The sequence below is a fragment of the Amblyomma maculatum genome, chromosome 1, assembly GCF_055883805.1.
Source record: "Amblyomma maculatum isolate TAMU_Amacu chromosome 1, ASM5588380v1, whole genome shotgun sequence".
Classification (NCBI taxonomy): domain Eukaryota; kingdom Metazoa; phylum Arthropoda; class Arachnida; order Ixodida; family Ixodidae; genus Amblyomma; species Amblyomma maculatum.
Genome location: NC_139344.1, coordinates 405147773 through 405163614, shown reverse-complemented (window position 1 = coordinate 405163614; position 15842 = coordinate 405147773). Strand labels below are relative to the sequence as shown.

General features: G+C 43.9%; 1 protein-coding gene across 1 annotated transcript; it reads right to left on the bottom strand.

The window, feature by feature from the left end:
* Positions 1 to 599: 599 nt before the first annotated feature.
* LOC146208738 (uncharacterized) lies at positions 600 to 8334 on the bottom strand. Its single transcript, XM_084587318.1, has 5 exons — positions 8218 to 8334; positions 7254 to 7405; positions 7105 to 7172; positions 2234 to 2317; positions 600 to 800 (listed from the first exon to the last, which is right to left on the bottom strand). The coding sequence occupies exons 1-5, from the start codon at positions 8332 to 8334 to the stop codon at positions 664 to 666; spliced, it is 558 nt and encodes a 185-aa protein (XP_084443444.1). The 3' UTR covers positions 600 to 663.
* Positions 8335 to 15842: the final 7508 nt, after the last annotated feature.

Genomic DNA, 15842 nt, shown 5'->3' with positions numbered 1-15842 from the left:
TCCGTCAGTCTTTTTCTGAATAAAGACAAGCATCGCATCATGATCGCCCGTGAACCTGCTCCTCCTGCCTGAAACTATCTGCCTAGCGGCTGAGAACAAGTTTTTAGATTAAATATAAAAGAAGTAAATGCAGAGCGGAACAGTGATCGCTGAACCTTGAAAAAAAAAAGCAGTGTCTACGAGCTCCACCGACTCCCTGTCTCAACTGTGTTCAGCATCAACATGATACCGCTTACGCCAGACACGAGGGAACTGTAGAATAAAGGCTGCAAACACCAGGCCACCCCTAACTGCTTGTAAACCCGGGATATCCCTGCCAACTACCCCTCCACCCCTCGCCCCTCCGTGTCCCCTAGCCGTCAATATGGCCACAGTCTCCTCACACGCCTAGAGTTCCAAACCTCCTCTTCCGCCACCTCGTTCCATTAGCAGAAGCGAAGCGAATGTGCAGCAGGAACTGTTGCCAAGTTTATATTGCCTTGATTAATGCAGCTCTTTTGACAAAACTTGAATTTTTGGGAATTAGGAATCGCGTCTAACACGCACATTGAGCAACAAAATGAGTACTACAGATGCGACCGTCTTGACAGCATGCGTTTTATTCAAAAATTAAACAAAGAAAAGAAACGTTTACACGTCCGCAACCAGAAGCGTTTTTTGCCTTCAGAGCTCGCCTGTATCGTTCTCGCAAGACTCCTTAGAATACACCTCCCTGGTGACGTCACAGATGTCCTTCAGCTGGTCTAGGCAATGTTGAGGGACATCATCCTTGACGCGCCTTGAGACCCAAAGCTGACATTCTGCGTAAAAAGAAACGACACACAAAAACTAATCCTTCCTTCCATGGTTTCTGCTCTCCTCGTACACTTACTTATGCGCTTACTTGACATAACGCCAAAGTGAAAAGAAAGTGAACTTCTCGCCAATGTAACAGCAAACATTTTCAGCCACATTATATCTCCAGGTGACCACACTTTCCGCCAGATGAACTCCTAGCGATTTTGGGCACAGGATCGTTTACAGACTTAAGTTGGTTATACTCTGTCACTAACGTGTCCGCAAAAAACAACTAAGCTATGATTTGCAAGTGCAGAACTTTAGGGTTTCGTCAGAAATTCTAATAAATACTCTCTTTACTCTCAGGACCCCTAGCCGAAGGAAAAAGGCGTCAGTGCTGGGTACCGGCGACAGAACTATGCGATCTGTAGTGCTTTGTTACTTAGCAGACAGAATGAGGCCATTCCAGAATGTATTTCTGCGTGTGAGTTTTAGGTAACTTGTAATAACGAGCGAAGGCATGAAATGCAATAGTAAATAATGTGCTCCATTACGACGGTCCACGGGACAAGTTTTTCCCTCGCAGTCATAACAGCAGTCGATATTGGCCATCGGTCAGCTTCAGCTTCGTAGTTGATTATACATTTTCTTTCAGGCCATATCAGATAAAGACAACCAGAAAGCTTGAAGACATAACTTGCTCAAACACACTACGTTGGCGTGACTGTTTTTACTTCTTTTGACATGTTCTCTCAGTCGATTCCTATATGAATGACACAGCGAAGCTTTAAAAAACGCGATATAACAAACATCATATAAATTTTATATTTTGTTCTTAGCATAACCTTACAAACATCATTTAAGGTAAGTGAACAATTCCACAGCTTGCGTAAATATGCAAGTTAGCCTATGCGAACGTAACGGTTTATCGCTTCGAATGTTCAGCTTTTCTCACCTAAGACAGTCTCGAAGCAACAGTTTAGAAGCACAAATCATGGCACATACTCGGTACGTGTAAAAAAACAAAACTGTATCCAATTTGAAACGTTTTGTGCTCGAGGTATCTGGTCAGTTATATGTTTAAAAAATGTGCACTGCTTACATGCAGTGTTCTCATATTTTCATGCGTTTGAGCCGCTGCCAGGCATCACTCACTTGTGTTCAAATCATTATTATACCATTCAAATAAATCGTTTATGCTCAGTGCGTCGGCTCCTGTGTCCTCATTATGCAAAAAAAAACTTGACACCGAGTAGACACTGTGTAATCTTTATTTACCAACCAGTGTTGTAACCCAAATTTAATTATGACGCCTCTGGCAGTAATGGCACGCTGGCTCAACATGTTGCTTGACAGGCGGCTCCGACCGCATTCCCCTAAGCTCAGGTTAAAAACCGACTGCGTGCAATTCAGCAATAAATTACTCAGACAGACGTAGAGACGTTGTTCATCTTACGGTCTCCGTCGTAGGGAATTACCACGATGACGCAGTCTTGGTAGTCCGTGTACACGAAATGAGCCTCCCATGACTGTTTTGGGTCTGGAAGTAAGTTTTAAATGCCAGATGAATTATTCACGCAGTGCTTTTCCGCGATGTGTTTCTTCAATTGAAAATATTATACCAAGGCTTCTAAAACGCATCTATGTTTACATTTCTGCCTAATGTCACATTATGAAGAATGGCCTTGTGACATTAGCATATTCTTCTTAAAGCGGCCCTCACTTATATGCAACAAAAGAACGTCCACAGAGTACTGAAGACGCGCACCTGAAGAAATCTGAAACAAGAGTTGATGGCCCATGTGGCAGCAGCTTTTACCTACAGGTCCAAAATTAGGGCAGCACCTTAACTCCGTATTTAAGGTCTTGAAGCGGAGCCTATACGGGACTGTGTCAGTTGCTCCTCTTCGGGATGCGGTTTCGCGCACATGCAATTCGCCACTCCCCTAAAGACAAATCCCTAACTTGTGCTCCTGATATCTTACAAGTAAACATAAAATTATAAGCTATCATATTACAGCAGAGACCACAGGCGTAGATCTAAAATACAGCTGAGCCTAGCCTTACGAAAGACGTGCCTGTGTGGTGTAGGGGTAACTTGTCAGACACGGAATGCAAGGGTGCTTCAGGGTTCGATTCCTGTTACCCGCCATTTTGAAAAGGCCGAATTGGCAACTCCGGCAAAATCGGTCATGTTTCCTGGTCGCATACCATCACGTCAACCTGCTATCAATGAGTACTCGGCCGTGTCAGCTGCTAACTAGTACCTGCTGAAGCCGCACCCGTGATCGCTCAAAACGTCGACTCCACTGCCGACGCCGAATTTCCCAGTGTGCAGGAAATTCGACACTGACCCATTAAAATTATTTTATTAATTCTCAATATCCCAACAAGTGGCAGCTGTAGCTCCTGACGCAAGAACACGGAGCCAGGGCGCAGTTTTCAATTCAACGACGGCATTTTTTGCAAAGCTCTGGTCAAAAAGGTAAATAAAGGGTGTGAATCGAAATATAGAATCTGATGCTTCATTTGGCTCAGTAAGTTATGTCTAGGCTTCCGAAGCTTCTTCCCTCCCATAGAGGCCATAAATATATTGCAGGCCTCTAGAAGCGGTCAGTCTTACTTTGTTTCTAAGAATGTCATTTGCGATATATCTGGCCAAGAAATGCATCTGTCATAAGCCTATCATATAGCAGAGATCTTTGAATGCTTTGTCACAGTACAAAACTTCCACCCATCAGTATAGCGCACCTCTGAAACACTTCTCTGGAAGTATGATAGTGTTCTATGGGCAGGATATACTGCTAGTCAGGACCGTAATGAGATTGGCGATAGAGAAAAACAGTCAGACGTTTCACCTGTGACGAAGGACGAGGTCAAGAAAACACTAGAAACTATGAAAAGGGGGAAATCAGCTGGAGAGGATCAGATAACTACAGATTTGCTGAAGGACGGGGGGGGGGGGGGGGGATATCGTGCTAGAAAAACTGGCCACCCTGTATACGCAGTGCCTGGTGTCATCGTCGGTACCGGAACCATAGAAGAATGCAAACATTATCCTCATTCATAAGAAAGGAGACTCTAAGGACCTTAAAAATTACAGACCAATCAGCTTACTGTCTGTTACGTACAAGGTATTTACTAAGGTAATCGCTAATAGAATCTGGACAACCTTAGACTTCAATCAAGCAAAGGATCAAGCAGGGTTTCGGAAACGGTACTCTACTATCGATCATATCCATACCATCAATCAGGTGATAGAAAAATGCTCGAAATATAACCAGCCCTTATACATAGCGTTCATTGATTACGAAAAAGCATTTGACTCAGTTGAAACCTCGGCGGTGATGCAGGCATTGCGAAATCAGGGGGTAGACGAGCCGTACGTGAAAGTGCTGGAAGATATATATAGTGGCTGCAGAGCAACCATAGTTCTGCATAAAAAAAGTAACAAAATTCCCATAAAGAAAGGTGTTAGGCAAGGAGACACAATCTCCCCAGTACTATTCACAGCTTGCTCAGAGGAAGTATTCAGAGACTTCGAATGGGAGCAGTTAGGGATAAGGGTAGATGGAGAATACCTCAGTAATCTGCGATTTGCCGATGACATTGCCTTACTAAGCAACTCGGGGGATGAACTGTAAATAATGATTGATGAACTAGACAGAAAAAGTAGAAAGGTAGGCTTGAAAATCAATATGCAGAAGACTAAGGTAATGTTAAACAGCCTGGGGAAGGAACAGCAGTTTACATTAGGTAGCGAAGTACTGGAAGTAGTAGGCGAATATGTCTACTTAGGACAGGTAATAACCGTAGATCCGGACCTTGAAAAGGAAATAACAAGAAGAATAAGATTGGGATGGAGCGCATTTGGCAAGCAGTCGCAGATTATGACTAGCAGCTTACCGGTATCGCTAAAGAGGAAAGTATATAACAGTTGCATCTTACCTGTACTCGCCTATGGCGCTGAAACGTGGAGGCTAACCAAAAGAGTTCTACTTAAGTTGAGGACAACCCAGAGGGCTATGGAACGAAAAATGGTAGGGGTAACATTACGAGATAGGAAGCGTGCAGAGTGGGTCAGAGAAATAACTCAAGTTACCGACATTCTAGTGGAAATTAAGAAGAAGAAATGGACAGGGGCAGGACATGTAGTGCGAAGAGAGGATAACCGATGGTCGCTTAGGGTAACAAACTGGATTCCAAGGGAAGGAAAGCGTAGCAGGGGGCGGCAGAAAGTTAGGTAGGCGGATGAGATTAAGAAGTTCGCAGGGGTCAAGTGGATGCAGCTAGCACAGAGCCGAGTTAAGTGGAGAAATATGGGAGAGGCCTTCGCCCTGCAGTGGGTATAGTCAGGCTGCTGCTGCTGATTATGATACTGCTAAACATACTAGCGTGCTCACGGTCGCCACTCAGTTCAATCATGAGCTGCTGGGCATGAACAGTAACTGTAACAGTTGAGAACTAAACATGTGCTTACTCGAATCACCTTAATAAATCAAAAATCAGAAAGATGCTGAGAGCGAGTTTGATATCCCCATTACTTTTTTTCTCGCAAGTCAGACAGCCGGAAATCCGACCTTGCTCCGGACTGTAGTGATTCTCTGAGAAGTGAACTTCATCAGTGACAGTGAACCTTTACGTCTTTCGACACGCTGGTTTAGAGCATTTCGCACTTGAAACTTCAAGGCTTTTCTGAGCTTTCGCGTGTGCTAGACACGACTCGTTTTCAGTCTTGAACCCCGTGAAACAGGGTAAGTCGAACCACCTTTGCAGGCTGAAATGTTCGAAACTATTTTACCCCAGAAAGAGCGCAGCGGAGTTTGCGGAGCCTCTTCCAAGCACGCATCCCTCTGAGAGCCGCGCGCCAGGCTGGGGGACGCTTGTACCCATTTTTACCGGTGGGTGTCCGGCGGCGGGTTTCGAACGAACCACCTCCCGCAGTTCTTCAGGAGCTCGAGAGATTGAAAGTGCCATTTGACGTAACGGAAGGCTGAAAGCTGACTTCTCACATTAATGTTAAAGTATCCGTGGACGGGGGTTGTTACTATGAGGTTCTACATTGTATCATTTTCTTAACCCTATCTAGCGTGGCATCTAGAGCGTAAAATACGGTTTTCTTGTTCTGTGGTTGCACAGCAAGGTGGAGCAAAATTCATTATTACAATTTTTTTCCCGCAGCTTTATGGAATATGTATTCATAAATCTGAATTTCTGCTTTAGGATGTTTGGATGAAGTGCATCCAACTTGCTTGGGGATGAATGTATATCTGTTTTCAATTATGTCTACATACCTCGATGAATCAGTAGTGAAAATTCGAAACACCTGAAGGAACAAACGTGAAGGCAGACGGCTCAGAAGGAAATTCAAATTATTACACGTGAACCAGTACAACACCACGTGGCTTAGAACGACTAGGAAATGGTAGCCCACTTAGCTAAACTGGCCAACATGAATTATGCACGCTGTCACGTCGTCTTTCATTTCTCTTCTTGTTCGAGGCTAGGTGCTTCAAAGTCAGCCTTCCGGCAAACAGGCAATAACGTGAGAATTTAGGTTTGTTTTAATGGGCCTAACCTCCCAAAGCCACTCGGGCCATTAGAGACACCGTAATGGAGGCCTCCGGAAATTTCGACCGCCTGGAGTTCTTTCACCTGCACCGACATCGCAAAGCACATGGGCGCCTTGGTTTTTGCCTGCATCGAAAAGCTGCCGCCGCGGTCGGCATTCGATCCCGCATCCTCGGGTACAACAGTTGAGAACCATGACCGCTGCACCATCACGGCGAGGTCATGAGAAGTTGGTCTAGTTGGTAGGTATTATTGGTAAACATGCACGAAAAAGACGAACACGGCAGAGGCCAAGTCAAGCCTCTCTGGCTTTTTGCTTGAGCAGCTAGCATTATATGATGTTGAAGAAAGAAAGAAAGAAAGAAAGAAAGAAAGAAAGAAAGAAAGAAAGAAAGAAAGAAAGAAAGAAAGAAAGAAAGAAAGAAAGAAAGAAAGAAAGAAAGAAAGAAAGAAAGAAAGAAAGAAAGAAAGAAAGAAAGAAAGAAACTAGCTTTTAGGCAATTTTGCCGTGCTTTGTTATTTCATTCTGCTGACATAGCTGGCGTCAGACAACCACACACAAAAAAAATGGCGCATTGTAATCACGAACTGCAGGCATCTAAAAAAAATGCAGTCGCAATGTCACTGATTTTTACTACATCGAATCCCCATTTCATTCATTATTGTTTTACGGATATCTCTTGCAGAGCGAAATATTCATGGCATATAACGAAATAATTATATTCACTTGGTTTATAAGCAAGAAAGCTCTGTTACCGTCATTCAACGTGAAGACAACCTTGTCTGGTGCATCGCCAGCTGATAAATGAAACGTGACGTACTTTCTGAAAATGAACAAAAAGAATGTTCATCCGGTGGCCATTTCACAAAACATTGCCTTCGTCGTTGCACATCGCATAGTATACCTTTCAGTCCCTCCGTGACCCTTGAACATCCAGACGTAGGTGGAAGTTTTGGCGTCCATGTCCAGCTGCACTCGCTTGTTTGTCAGGCACTGGAATTCGGGATTGTCCCCCGAAGTGTACTCAAGTAGTACGTAAGGAAACTGCGAAAACAGCTGTAACAGAATTGAACCAAAGAGCTTCATCAAAACAGTTTTGCAAAAAGAACGGAATTCAGCATTGGAAATCAGAGCCGGGATCGCCTCCAACAGGGCGGCGGAGATAAATATTGGTCATCTATGTCAGTTGTACTCAGCCTTGTTCGAGAAACCAGCTTGAACACGGAATTCGCAGCCATGATCGATCCCGCATTCTATGGCTCAGCGGCTGAGCGCCTGAGCCACCAAGGCAGGGCATTTTTTTCAAAGAACCAGTGATTGCATAGCAGACTTGGCCGGATGCAGGGACGGTGTCCTTGTTCAATCAAGCATAGCCCCAGGCAAAAAAGGGGGAGCTATGTGAACGGCTCGCTGTTGTTATTTTTTAAATGGAATTTTGCAATGAACACTAAAATTTTATTCATGTCGTGTCCCAGCAATTCCAACCTTTTTAGGCTCATAAGAGCCAATGGAAGCAAATGTTCCCGCAGTTTCTACTTTTACAGGCTTGTTAATAGTGAAGCCCTTTGCCTGAACTATTGCATGAAACAGGCTAAGGTCTAGACCTTTGATAAACGTCTGCAATTGGCTGCTACACATGCAGTGTTTGCCTATCTGAGCAAATAGCCGTATTGTAACTTAGGGCTACTGCATTCAGCAACCGAACAAAAAACAACATGGTGCACACTCGTTGCCTATCTGCAGTACATTCTGCGCAGCACTGTCGTGTCACTGTAAATACATATACATATACTTAAATCGCAGGCATACTTGAGTCAGATAATTGTGAGAATTATGATCTCTTGTCTGGAACGCATTTATCAACTCACCTCAAATGTGTCCGTCACATTACGAGCAAGACGGTGCGCTGCCTTCGCACTTGTCGGTGCAAAGAGCAAAGCAGCGTAGCATGCAGTAATAGCTACTGCAACAATGGTAAGCTTCATAGTGTCCTCTGTTCTGAACACTGCTAGGAAGCTCCAGGCTTGCTTCGCCTTTTTATTCGCATGTGGATCACGTGTAAAACCATACGCATAAAAGTTGACAAGAAAAAAGAAGGCTGCAGTTACTTTTTTGTTTTACTTTTATCCTTCACATACTACCACGATCCTGACGTTTTGAAAATTGGGAACAACCGTAAGCATTAACCGCTCGCAGTTTACGGCAAGTGTCCGAAAAATTAAAGCGTAGCACAAAAAGTGCACCTGTTTTTATGTACGTTGCAAGCAGTACATGCTGGATGAGAACAGAAATTCTATTAAATGTCTGTGAATCAACATGCAGTGTAATTTTGGTCGGCGGGATAGTCCTTGGGGCGTTTTAACTGCAGAATGATGGCACGTAATATAAGCGCAAGTGATCAGAGCACGAAATGAATAGATATTTTGTGCATTATCAGCCGGAATCTCCGAACATGGCCGGCAGTGATGTATTAGGCTCTGAGGTTTTATTTGCACACCCCGTTGTCAGCGATCTTATATCTATAGCGCCAACAAAGAAGCGGAGCGCTTCATAAAACACGTAGAGGCTGGCACCGAAGCATTCCACAAATATAACCTGGTGCAATTTGTTTGTACGATACAACGCCGTCCTGTCCTGTAACACTCACATCCAGAACGTCTGGGGCGTTTTCAAGGTAGCGGCAGACGCATTGGCGAGGAAAAGTTGCAAAGAAAGGACTTTCCGCAAAGATACGCAACCTCCCTATTCTAAAGGAAAACGATCGGCTTGCTTACGCAATTCTGTTTGTACTTTGCTATAGGGAAAGATTCGACAACCTACCGTGTCATCTGATCTCTGTGGGTGCTTAGTACACGTGTCTGGAGTGTAAAGTGATGAAAAAGAAAAAGTGCACTGCATTGTGTAATGACACACGTGTACTGTACACCCACCGAAATTAGACGACACGGGAGGTTGTCGAGTCTTTCCATACCGCAAAGGACCAACAGAACTGAGTCAGCAAACCGACCCTTTTTCTTTGCGATAGGGAGATTGTGTTTCTCGAGAGTTCTTGACGGTGTTACAATCATATATGTAAAGTGCTTTTAGTCGTGTTTTTTCATGTTTTTTTGTTTTCTTTTCGTTGATTCTTCCTTTATAAATGAAGGTTGTAGTGAATAAACCCGCTGCCACGAAACATGCATCCAGAGTATCACCAGGAAAGAAGGAAGAAAAGGGCGGAAACGCTGCATAAGATATATCAAGGAATACAGGACATGATCTATGTCAACGCCGCCGAATATGAGGACATGCATGTTATGGTTGCGGCAGTGTCAGATGAGCAAAATTTGAGAATAAGCTGCTTGGTTAGGACGAGCTTAGCTCACATGGCTGAAGAGGTGACGATTGCCCTTGCAATAGCAAGGACAATGGCTACTACAATTATAAGTGATTCGAAAACAGCAATATGCAATTTTCTCAAGGGAATTGGGTCTCTCCACAAGAAAAAAGGATACTGAGAACATGTCAGGATGACAGAATAATCCGGCTGATATGGACACCAGCCCACTCTCAGCTTCAGAGAAATGAGGGAACTTATAAGCTTGCCCGTGGTCTCACCTTCCGGGTAGGCTCTGACCCTCACTACCGACAGATAGGACACAAAATAAGATCCAAGAAAGCATTTGGAGGCGCTTACAAACAAGTACTTTTCCGAATCCAGCTTCCTTAAGTCAGTGGTACCCGGAACAATTATCAGATAGATGCAAGCTATGTCAGGATAAAGCGGATCTGGTACATATGATATATAGACGTGTCCAGAAATAAAACATATAAATGAACAGACAAGAATAGAAGAATTTTGGGAGACTCTACTGTTGCGCTCACACCCTGAGACTCGTCTAGGTGTAATCCGACTGGCCGAACACGCCGTCCACGTCCAAAGGCTCCAGGCCGTCTTGTAGGCAGATAGATTGACGCCTATCCTGTATCTGTTGGAGATCAAAGTTTTACCACCACCACCATGTAGTTTGCGCTGTTCACATTATGAACATCTACCCCGCCGGGGTGGCGCAGTGGTTACGGCGCTCGACCACTGTTCCCAAGGACGCGGGATCGAATCCCGGCCTCGGCGGCCGCTTTTCGATGCAGGCGAAAAGCAAGGCGCGCGTGTGCTGTGCGATGTCAGTGCACGTTAAAGAACCCCAGGTAGTCCAAATTTCCGGAGCCCTCCACTACGGCGTCTCTCATAGCCTTAGTTGCTTTGGGACGTTAAACCCCACAAACCAAACCAAGCCTTATCTGTTACGTGACGTCTTAAATTTGCCATAATCTTTGTTACTGCGCATAACAGATTGAATCGGTTTCCTTTGTTGTTCCTGCCACATAATCAGACTTGTTGCTCTAAAGCAGTATTAACAGTAGAACTGCACTAATTGTATTAGTTAAATGTGGTCAAACGTATTACTATGAATGAACTAAATGCAGCTATGCACGCAAAAAGTTTAAGCTGCATTGTTGATTCTTTTTTACGAGAACAAAATTTTGTTTCGGGAGAGTAGTTAACGTGGTGCGTGCGTGCGAGGTAGTTTCTCAAGCTGTCCTTCCTGGACAGGAATGTTCTACACAAAACCACAGTTTAATTTCCCTCTATTTTACGACATTTCAAGTAATGAGGAGGGCTCTTCCAACAACCAGCGTTACAACGTACGTCGCACTATCAACTATAAAAGTGTAATCTGCGGCTGCGAGCCTTGAAGTGGTTTTTCCTGAACAGTTCGCACATACATGCGCAAACAAAATTTCTGGCCGTTTACGACCGCTCAGATAATGAGAAAGAGTTTCGAACGGCACTACAATGTGCCTCACGCTAGCAGCAATCACAGCGCGGCTGCGAGCCTGGAAGTTCTTTTTCCTTAACAGTTCGCCTGAACATTCAGACACACAACTTAATTTCGTGCCGTTTTACGACTACTCAAATAATATACAGCTTTGAAATTGAAATTTGAAAGAAACAGTTCTACACTATGCTTCACACTAGTAACAATGATACCTTCATTTGTGCTTGCGAATCGCTTTCCTCGACAGAATGCACCTACACACGCGCAACTTAATTCCCAGCATCAAAGACTGTGATACGGTAGGGTAATTGGAGTCTGCAGCTTTTAGAAGAAAAACGTGAAGTAGAAAAATAGGTTACGCTGACTGACAGGTGGTTGACCGGCGTGGTAAGATAATGGCCCCTGTGGATGTGGTATACGCTGCTCCATTTAGACAATACAAAACATGAGCATCGGCAACAGTTTTTGATATTTACGGGGAAGAGCTATAAGACTTTATTTTTTTGCCCTGTAATATGTAACTTTGCATAACCATCAATATATTTCTCAGGTCCTACCTGGGCAAGCTTCTAGCCATTTAGCTACCATTTTATAAAACCTACAACATATTGGTTAATTACTCGCTCTGAATGTGAGAAAAGCTTGAGCAGCTGTCTCTTGCTACGAAATAGAAAATATGGGCAGAATGCTATACAATATATATGGGCATAGATGTGGCCAGAAAATTACTTTAAAATATCCTGCAGTTGACTGAATTTTTTAACAAAAATTTTCTTTTATTTTCCACGGGCAGTGGTCAAGATGCCCGAGCACTGTTCCGGAGTACCCGGGTTCAATCCCGACCGGCGGCAGCTGCGTTTCAACGCAGGTGAAACGAAAAGGCGTCCGTGTGCTGCTCGGCAGCAGGACTTTTTGACGGGTTAGTTGGTACATGATGTTGATTTTTATAGCACTGAAGAAACACTACAGGAAGAAAGACACAAAAGGACAGAAGCGCTGTTCTCGTGTGCTGTTCGATGTCAGCGTATGTTAAAGATACCCAGGTTGTGAAATGTGCTGCGGAGCCCTTCACCTAGGCACCCCTTTTCTCTATTTCGTTTTCTCTCCCATCTCTCTTATGACGTAGGCCAGGTACCCGCAGAACAAGGGTGACAGATACTGCACCTTTCCTTTTCTGTGAAACAATTATTATCATTGATGCTCTACGGCAGTTTTAACTTCTAGTGAAAACAGAAAATAGCTTAAAAGATCATTTTGCCGTTCATCTGGAACCTAGGCATTTCGCTCTGCATGTGCATTAAATTATTTTATCACATCAAACAGTGTTGCCACGCTATTAAAAGGCGTCCTAGAGTCCCTGACTTCATTGAGGACTTCACTCTCGACATGAGGACGAAAATACAGGAGCGGCAGTCAGCATCTTGGACTCGAATATAAACTTCTTGTCGAAGAGGTTAGGAAATTAGCTGGCCTTTCATACCCACTGTCCTGACTCTGCGCAAGAAAGGAAATTGATAGGAGAAAGAAGGAAAGAAAAAAGTATAGGAAACGAGTTAGAAATACAAGAAAATTCAAAACATGCGGTCATAGAATGTTGAATAGGACGCATCAAAGTGGTATGCTAGACAATAGTTACAAGTTATGTGGTGACAGCATCCCCTACTTTAGAGGTTGAGAAATGTTGAGGAACTGGAGGTTTTAACGTTTGTTTTTTCTAGAAATCCAACATTATCTAAATAGGAAAAGAGGCTTTTTCCATGTGTCTACTGCATGTTGAAAGCTAAGCGACTTGATCCATAATCCAGTGCTCATCGTACTTGATACTCGATTAAGCGACATCATTAGATACTCATAATATGCAAGTTCCTCGACATGTATATGCCGCGCATTTAAAATGAATATGTACCACTTTTTCATTGCGGCGCAATTATTGAAACGGGGAACGTTTACTTGTCCTAGCATAATCGCAAGCTATTTGTAAACGTAGCGTCGAGGCGGTGTTGACGATAAATTTTCAAGATGGCGAGAAAGTAGCGTTGGTACTCGAGATGTATGATCAATATCAATGCAATAAATGTGCGCGTTCCGATGCATAAGCCAGCGCTATATCCTGCCTTTTTTTTCCTGGGCAGATTTTTCCCCAATTTGGAACGCATCACCTTTTGGGACGGAAGTTCTGTTGTAGATAATATGCTGAAGAGCGTGCGGGGCCACTTCTTCCGATTTTTCGATAACAAGGATGCCACAGTGCGCTGGTATCTACTGAAATGTCATAGAGGGGCCCGCAAAATTTTATAAAGTGGTCTGTGGCAAATTACAAGCGATATAAATACCCGATGTAAAAATTAAATGGCTAGATGTTGCTGTACTTTAAAAGGTTGAATATGGATTATAAAGCTGCTTTGGAACCAGTGAAAATCGCCGAACGGCAAGGCTTTGGCTATGGATATAGGATACGGCTTCTTGTTCACGGTGTTCAGACTGATGGTATTTATGTCGACTGTCCTGGAGAACACCCGCTGCAAGCGGTAAGAAAACATTTCCCTTGTTAAGGGCACACAAAGGTCTATTGAATTTAACAGTACGCTGTGTTGAAAAAGTCCACAAAATGAAAAAAATATCTTTATGAAACTGAGCCCCCGGTAAAACATTTTGGTGTCTTCAGAGTATTGCTCGGCTAAGAAGTCAGAGCAGCTTGCAGGAGCACATCTTGAAGCATGCGACACCTGGAATGCACCCGTCAATCTTGAACACCGAGTATCCTTAGAGGAAAGGTCACCGCGAGTGTTGTCTGCGAAGGGTTTTGTGAGTCGGGCTTAAAAATATTTCTTTAAATATATGTCGCAGATGGATTTGGGTAGTTTATTCAGAAGTCATGAGATATAGCAGCTGGCGTCGTGCCTTTGCCAAATTAGCGAAGTGCAAGAGCTTTTTGGGGGACGAAAACTCACCCGCAGAAAGTTTTATCGTGCAGCCTGCTGCGACATCTCTGTTTTTGAAGATAATCTGATCAGAACTTGTAAGGAAACCACAATACTTCTTCAACACACACCCTATGTAGCAGAACCATCGAGCGGCAGTTGCAGCACTATCGTTTTGCCCTCATAAATCTTAAAACTTGTGACGCTGAAGCAGTTCTCTTGCGGAGTACTGTACACAGATGCTCCATAAATGTTCTGGCTATCACGACCTCTAGTAACATAAGGACAGGCGCGCTCATCTAGTACAGAGTGGCTATTTGACTAAAGTTTTCCTTGTGAAAGCCAGGAAAACACTCTTTTCTCTGCGAGTAGTGGACCTCGGGAAGCGGGATACATGGAAATGCCCGGTAATTACGCTCTGTAAATACGTTGATGGATGATCTGGCACGCTCTTTGCGCCTTCCAGATGCTGGTGCCGTATGCGTGAGTCGTGGTGCGTAATTCTAGCGGTAGGTTTCACGTTATGTGTCGCAAGGTGATATAGGAGAAGAGCGCTGAGAACGGCTCCCTGAGGTACACCCTTTCATAATTGTTGAGCATTGTTGCCAATTTACTTTAATACTTCCCGGCTCGGCCAAGATCACAGCGGTGTGGAAAATAAAGAGAGCGAACGTGGTCCTGATATCGATCAAGACAGTTTTCGGGATACAGCCAGGAAGCATAAAGCGCCTTCTCAAATTGTAAGCCGAACACATTACCGATCACAGACTTTTTTGGAGAAATTCGGCTATTTTTTTCAACATACTGTTTCCTGATGTCCAGAAATCAACTGAATCGAGTGCGGCTTATGCTCTACGCTAGCCTAAAGACGAAACTCAGTAAAGCAATGGGCCGTAATTCATAGCTTTTTGGCTGCCTTTCACATTTAGCAACATACTCAATTTTGAACAGATTCTGCAACGTACGGACAGCACCAGTCATCTAGGAGGCATTGTACTCTTCCCGTACGCGGCGAAAAAAGTGACGAGGTAGATCTGCGATACTTCACTTCGTTATGAAAACTCACTCACTTTGTCATGCCTCACTTCGTCATGAACAGGAGTCGTGCATTTTTGCATTCGTCCATATAGTGCTGGTCAGTTTAGAAATCGCGCAGGGTACATAGACGCATACACTGCCATCTGTGGGAGGGTAGATAGAACCTGTGTGGAACTTGTTTATGCATGTCTGCTGAAATCCTCTAAAACTGCTTTAAATGTCTTATGTGTCTGCAAAGAGGCGGCGGTGCAAGTATGAATATAGTGTTAAGCCCGATGTGGCTTCTACCTACCTAACAGTGCGCCCCATTTTGGCTCTTCCTTAGAGCACATCTAATCCAACATTGAACAAATGTCTCGTCGTCTTTGCCCCTATCTAATGAGCTGTTTTTAGGTTAATCTCCCGTCGCTGGTGACAGCTATAATTACCTGGCTTATTGCTTCTTTGCACGAACCCCAGTTTATATATTTTCTAAAAGCAAATTTAAAACTTGTACCCCCGTTTCCCCGACACAGCAAACACGTAGTTGGCAGTGAAAAGGTCAAGCCAAAGAATATCAACCAAACATAGCCTTCGGCAATCCAATTCATAAGCATGGACGATCAGAGGCATGAGACGATACAGTGAGGGTCGTTAAAACACTGCCTGGTTTGATTTGCAAGAAAGCACAAGTGAGTGGCTGTGAAGTGTTACGAAAACATCAATCGTGAAAATATC

Coding starts and splice junctions, on each gene's coding strand:
- LOC146208738 (XM_084587318.1), bottom strand. CDS start 8,334: ATGAAGCTTACCATTGTTGCAGTAGCTATTACTGCATGCTACGCTGCT. Junction 7,173..7,253: donor GGTCACGGAGGGACTGAAAG/GTATACTATGCG, acceptor GTTCATTTTCAG/AAAGTACGTCACGTTTCATT. Junction 2,318..7,104: donor TGTCTTCACGTTGAATGACG/GTAACAGAGCTT, acceptor ACTTACTTCCAG/ACCCAAAACAGTCATGGGAG.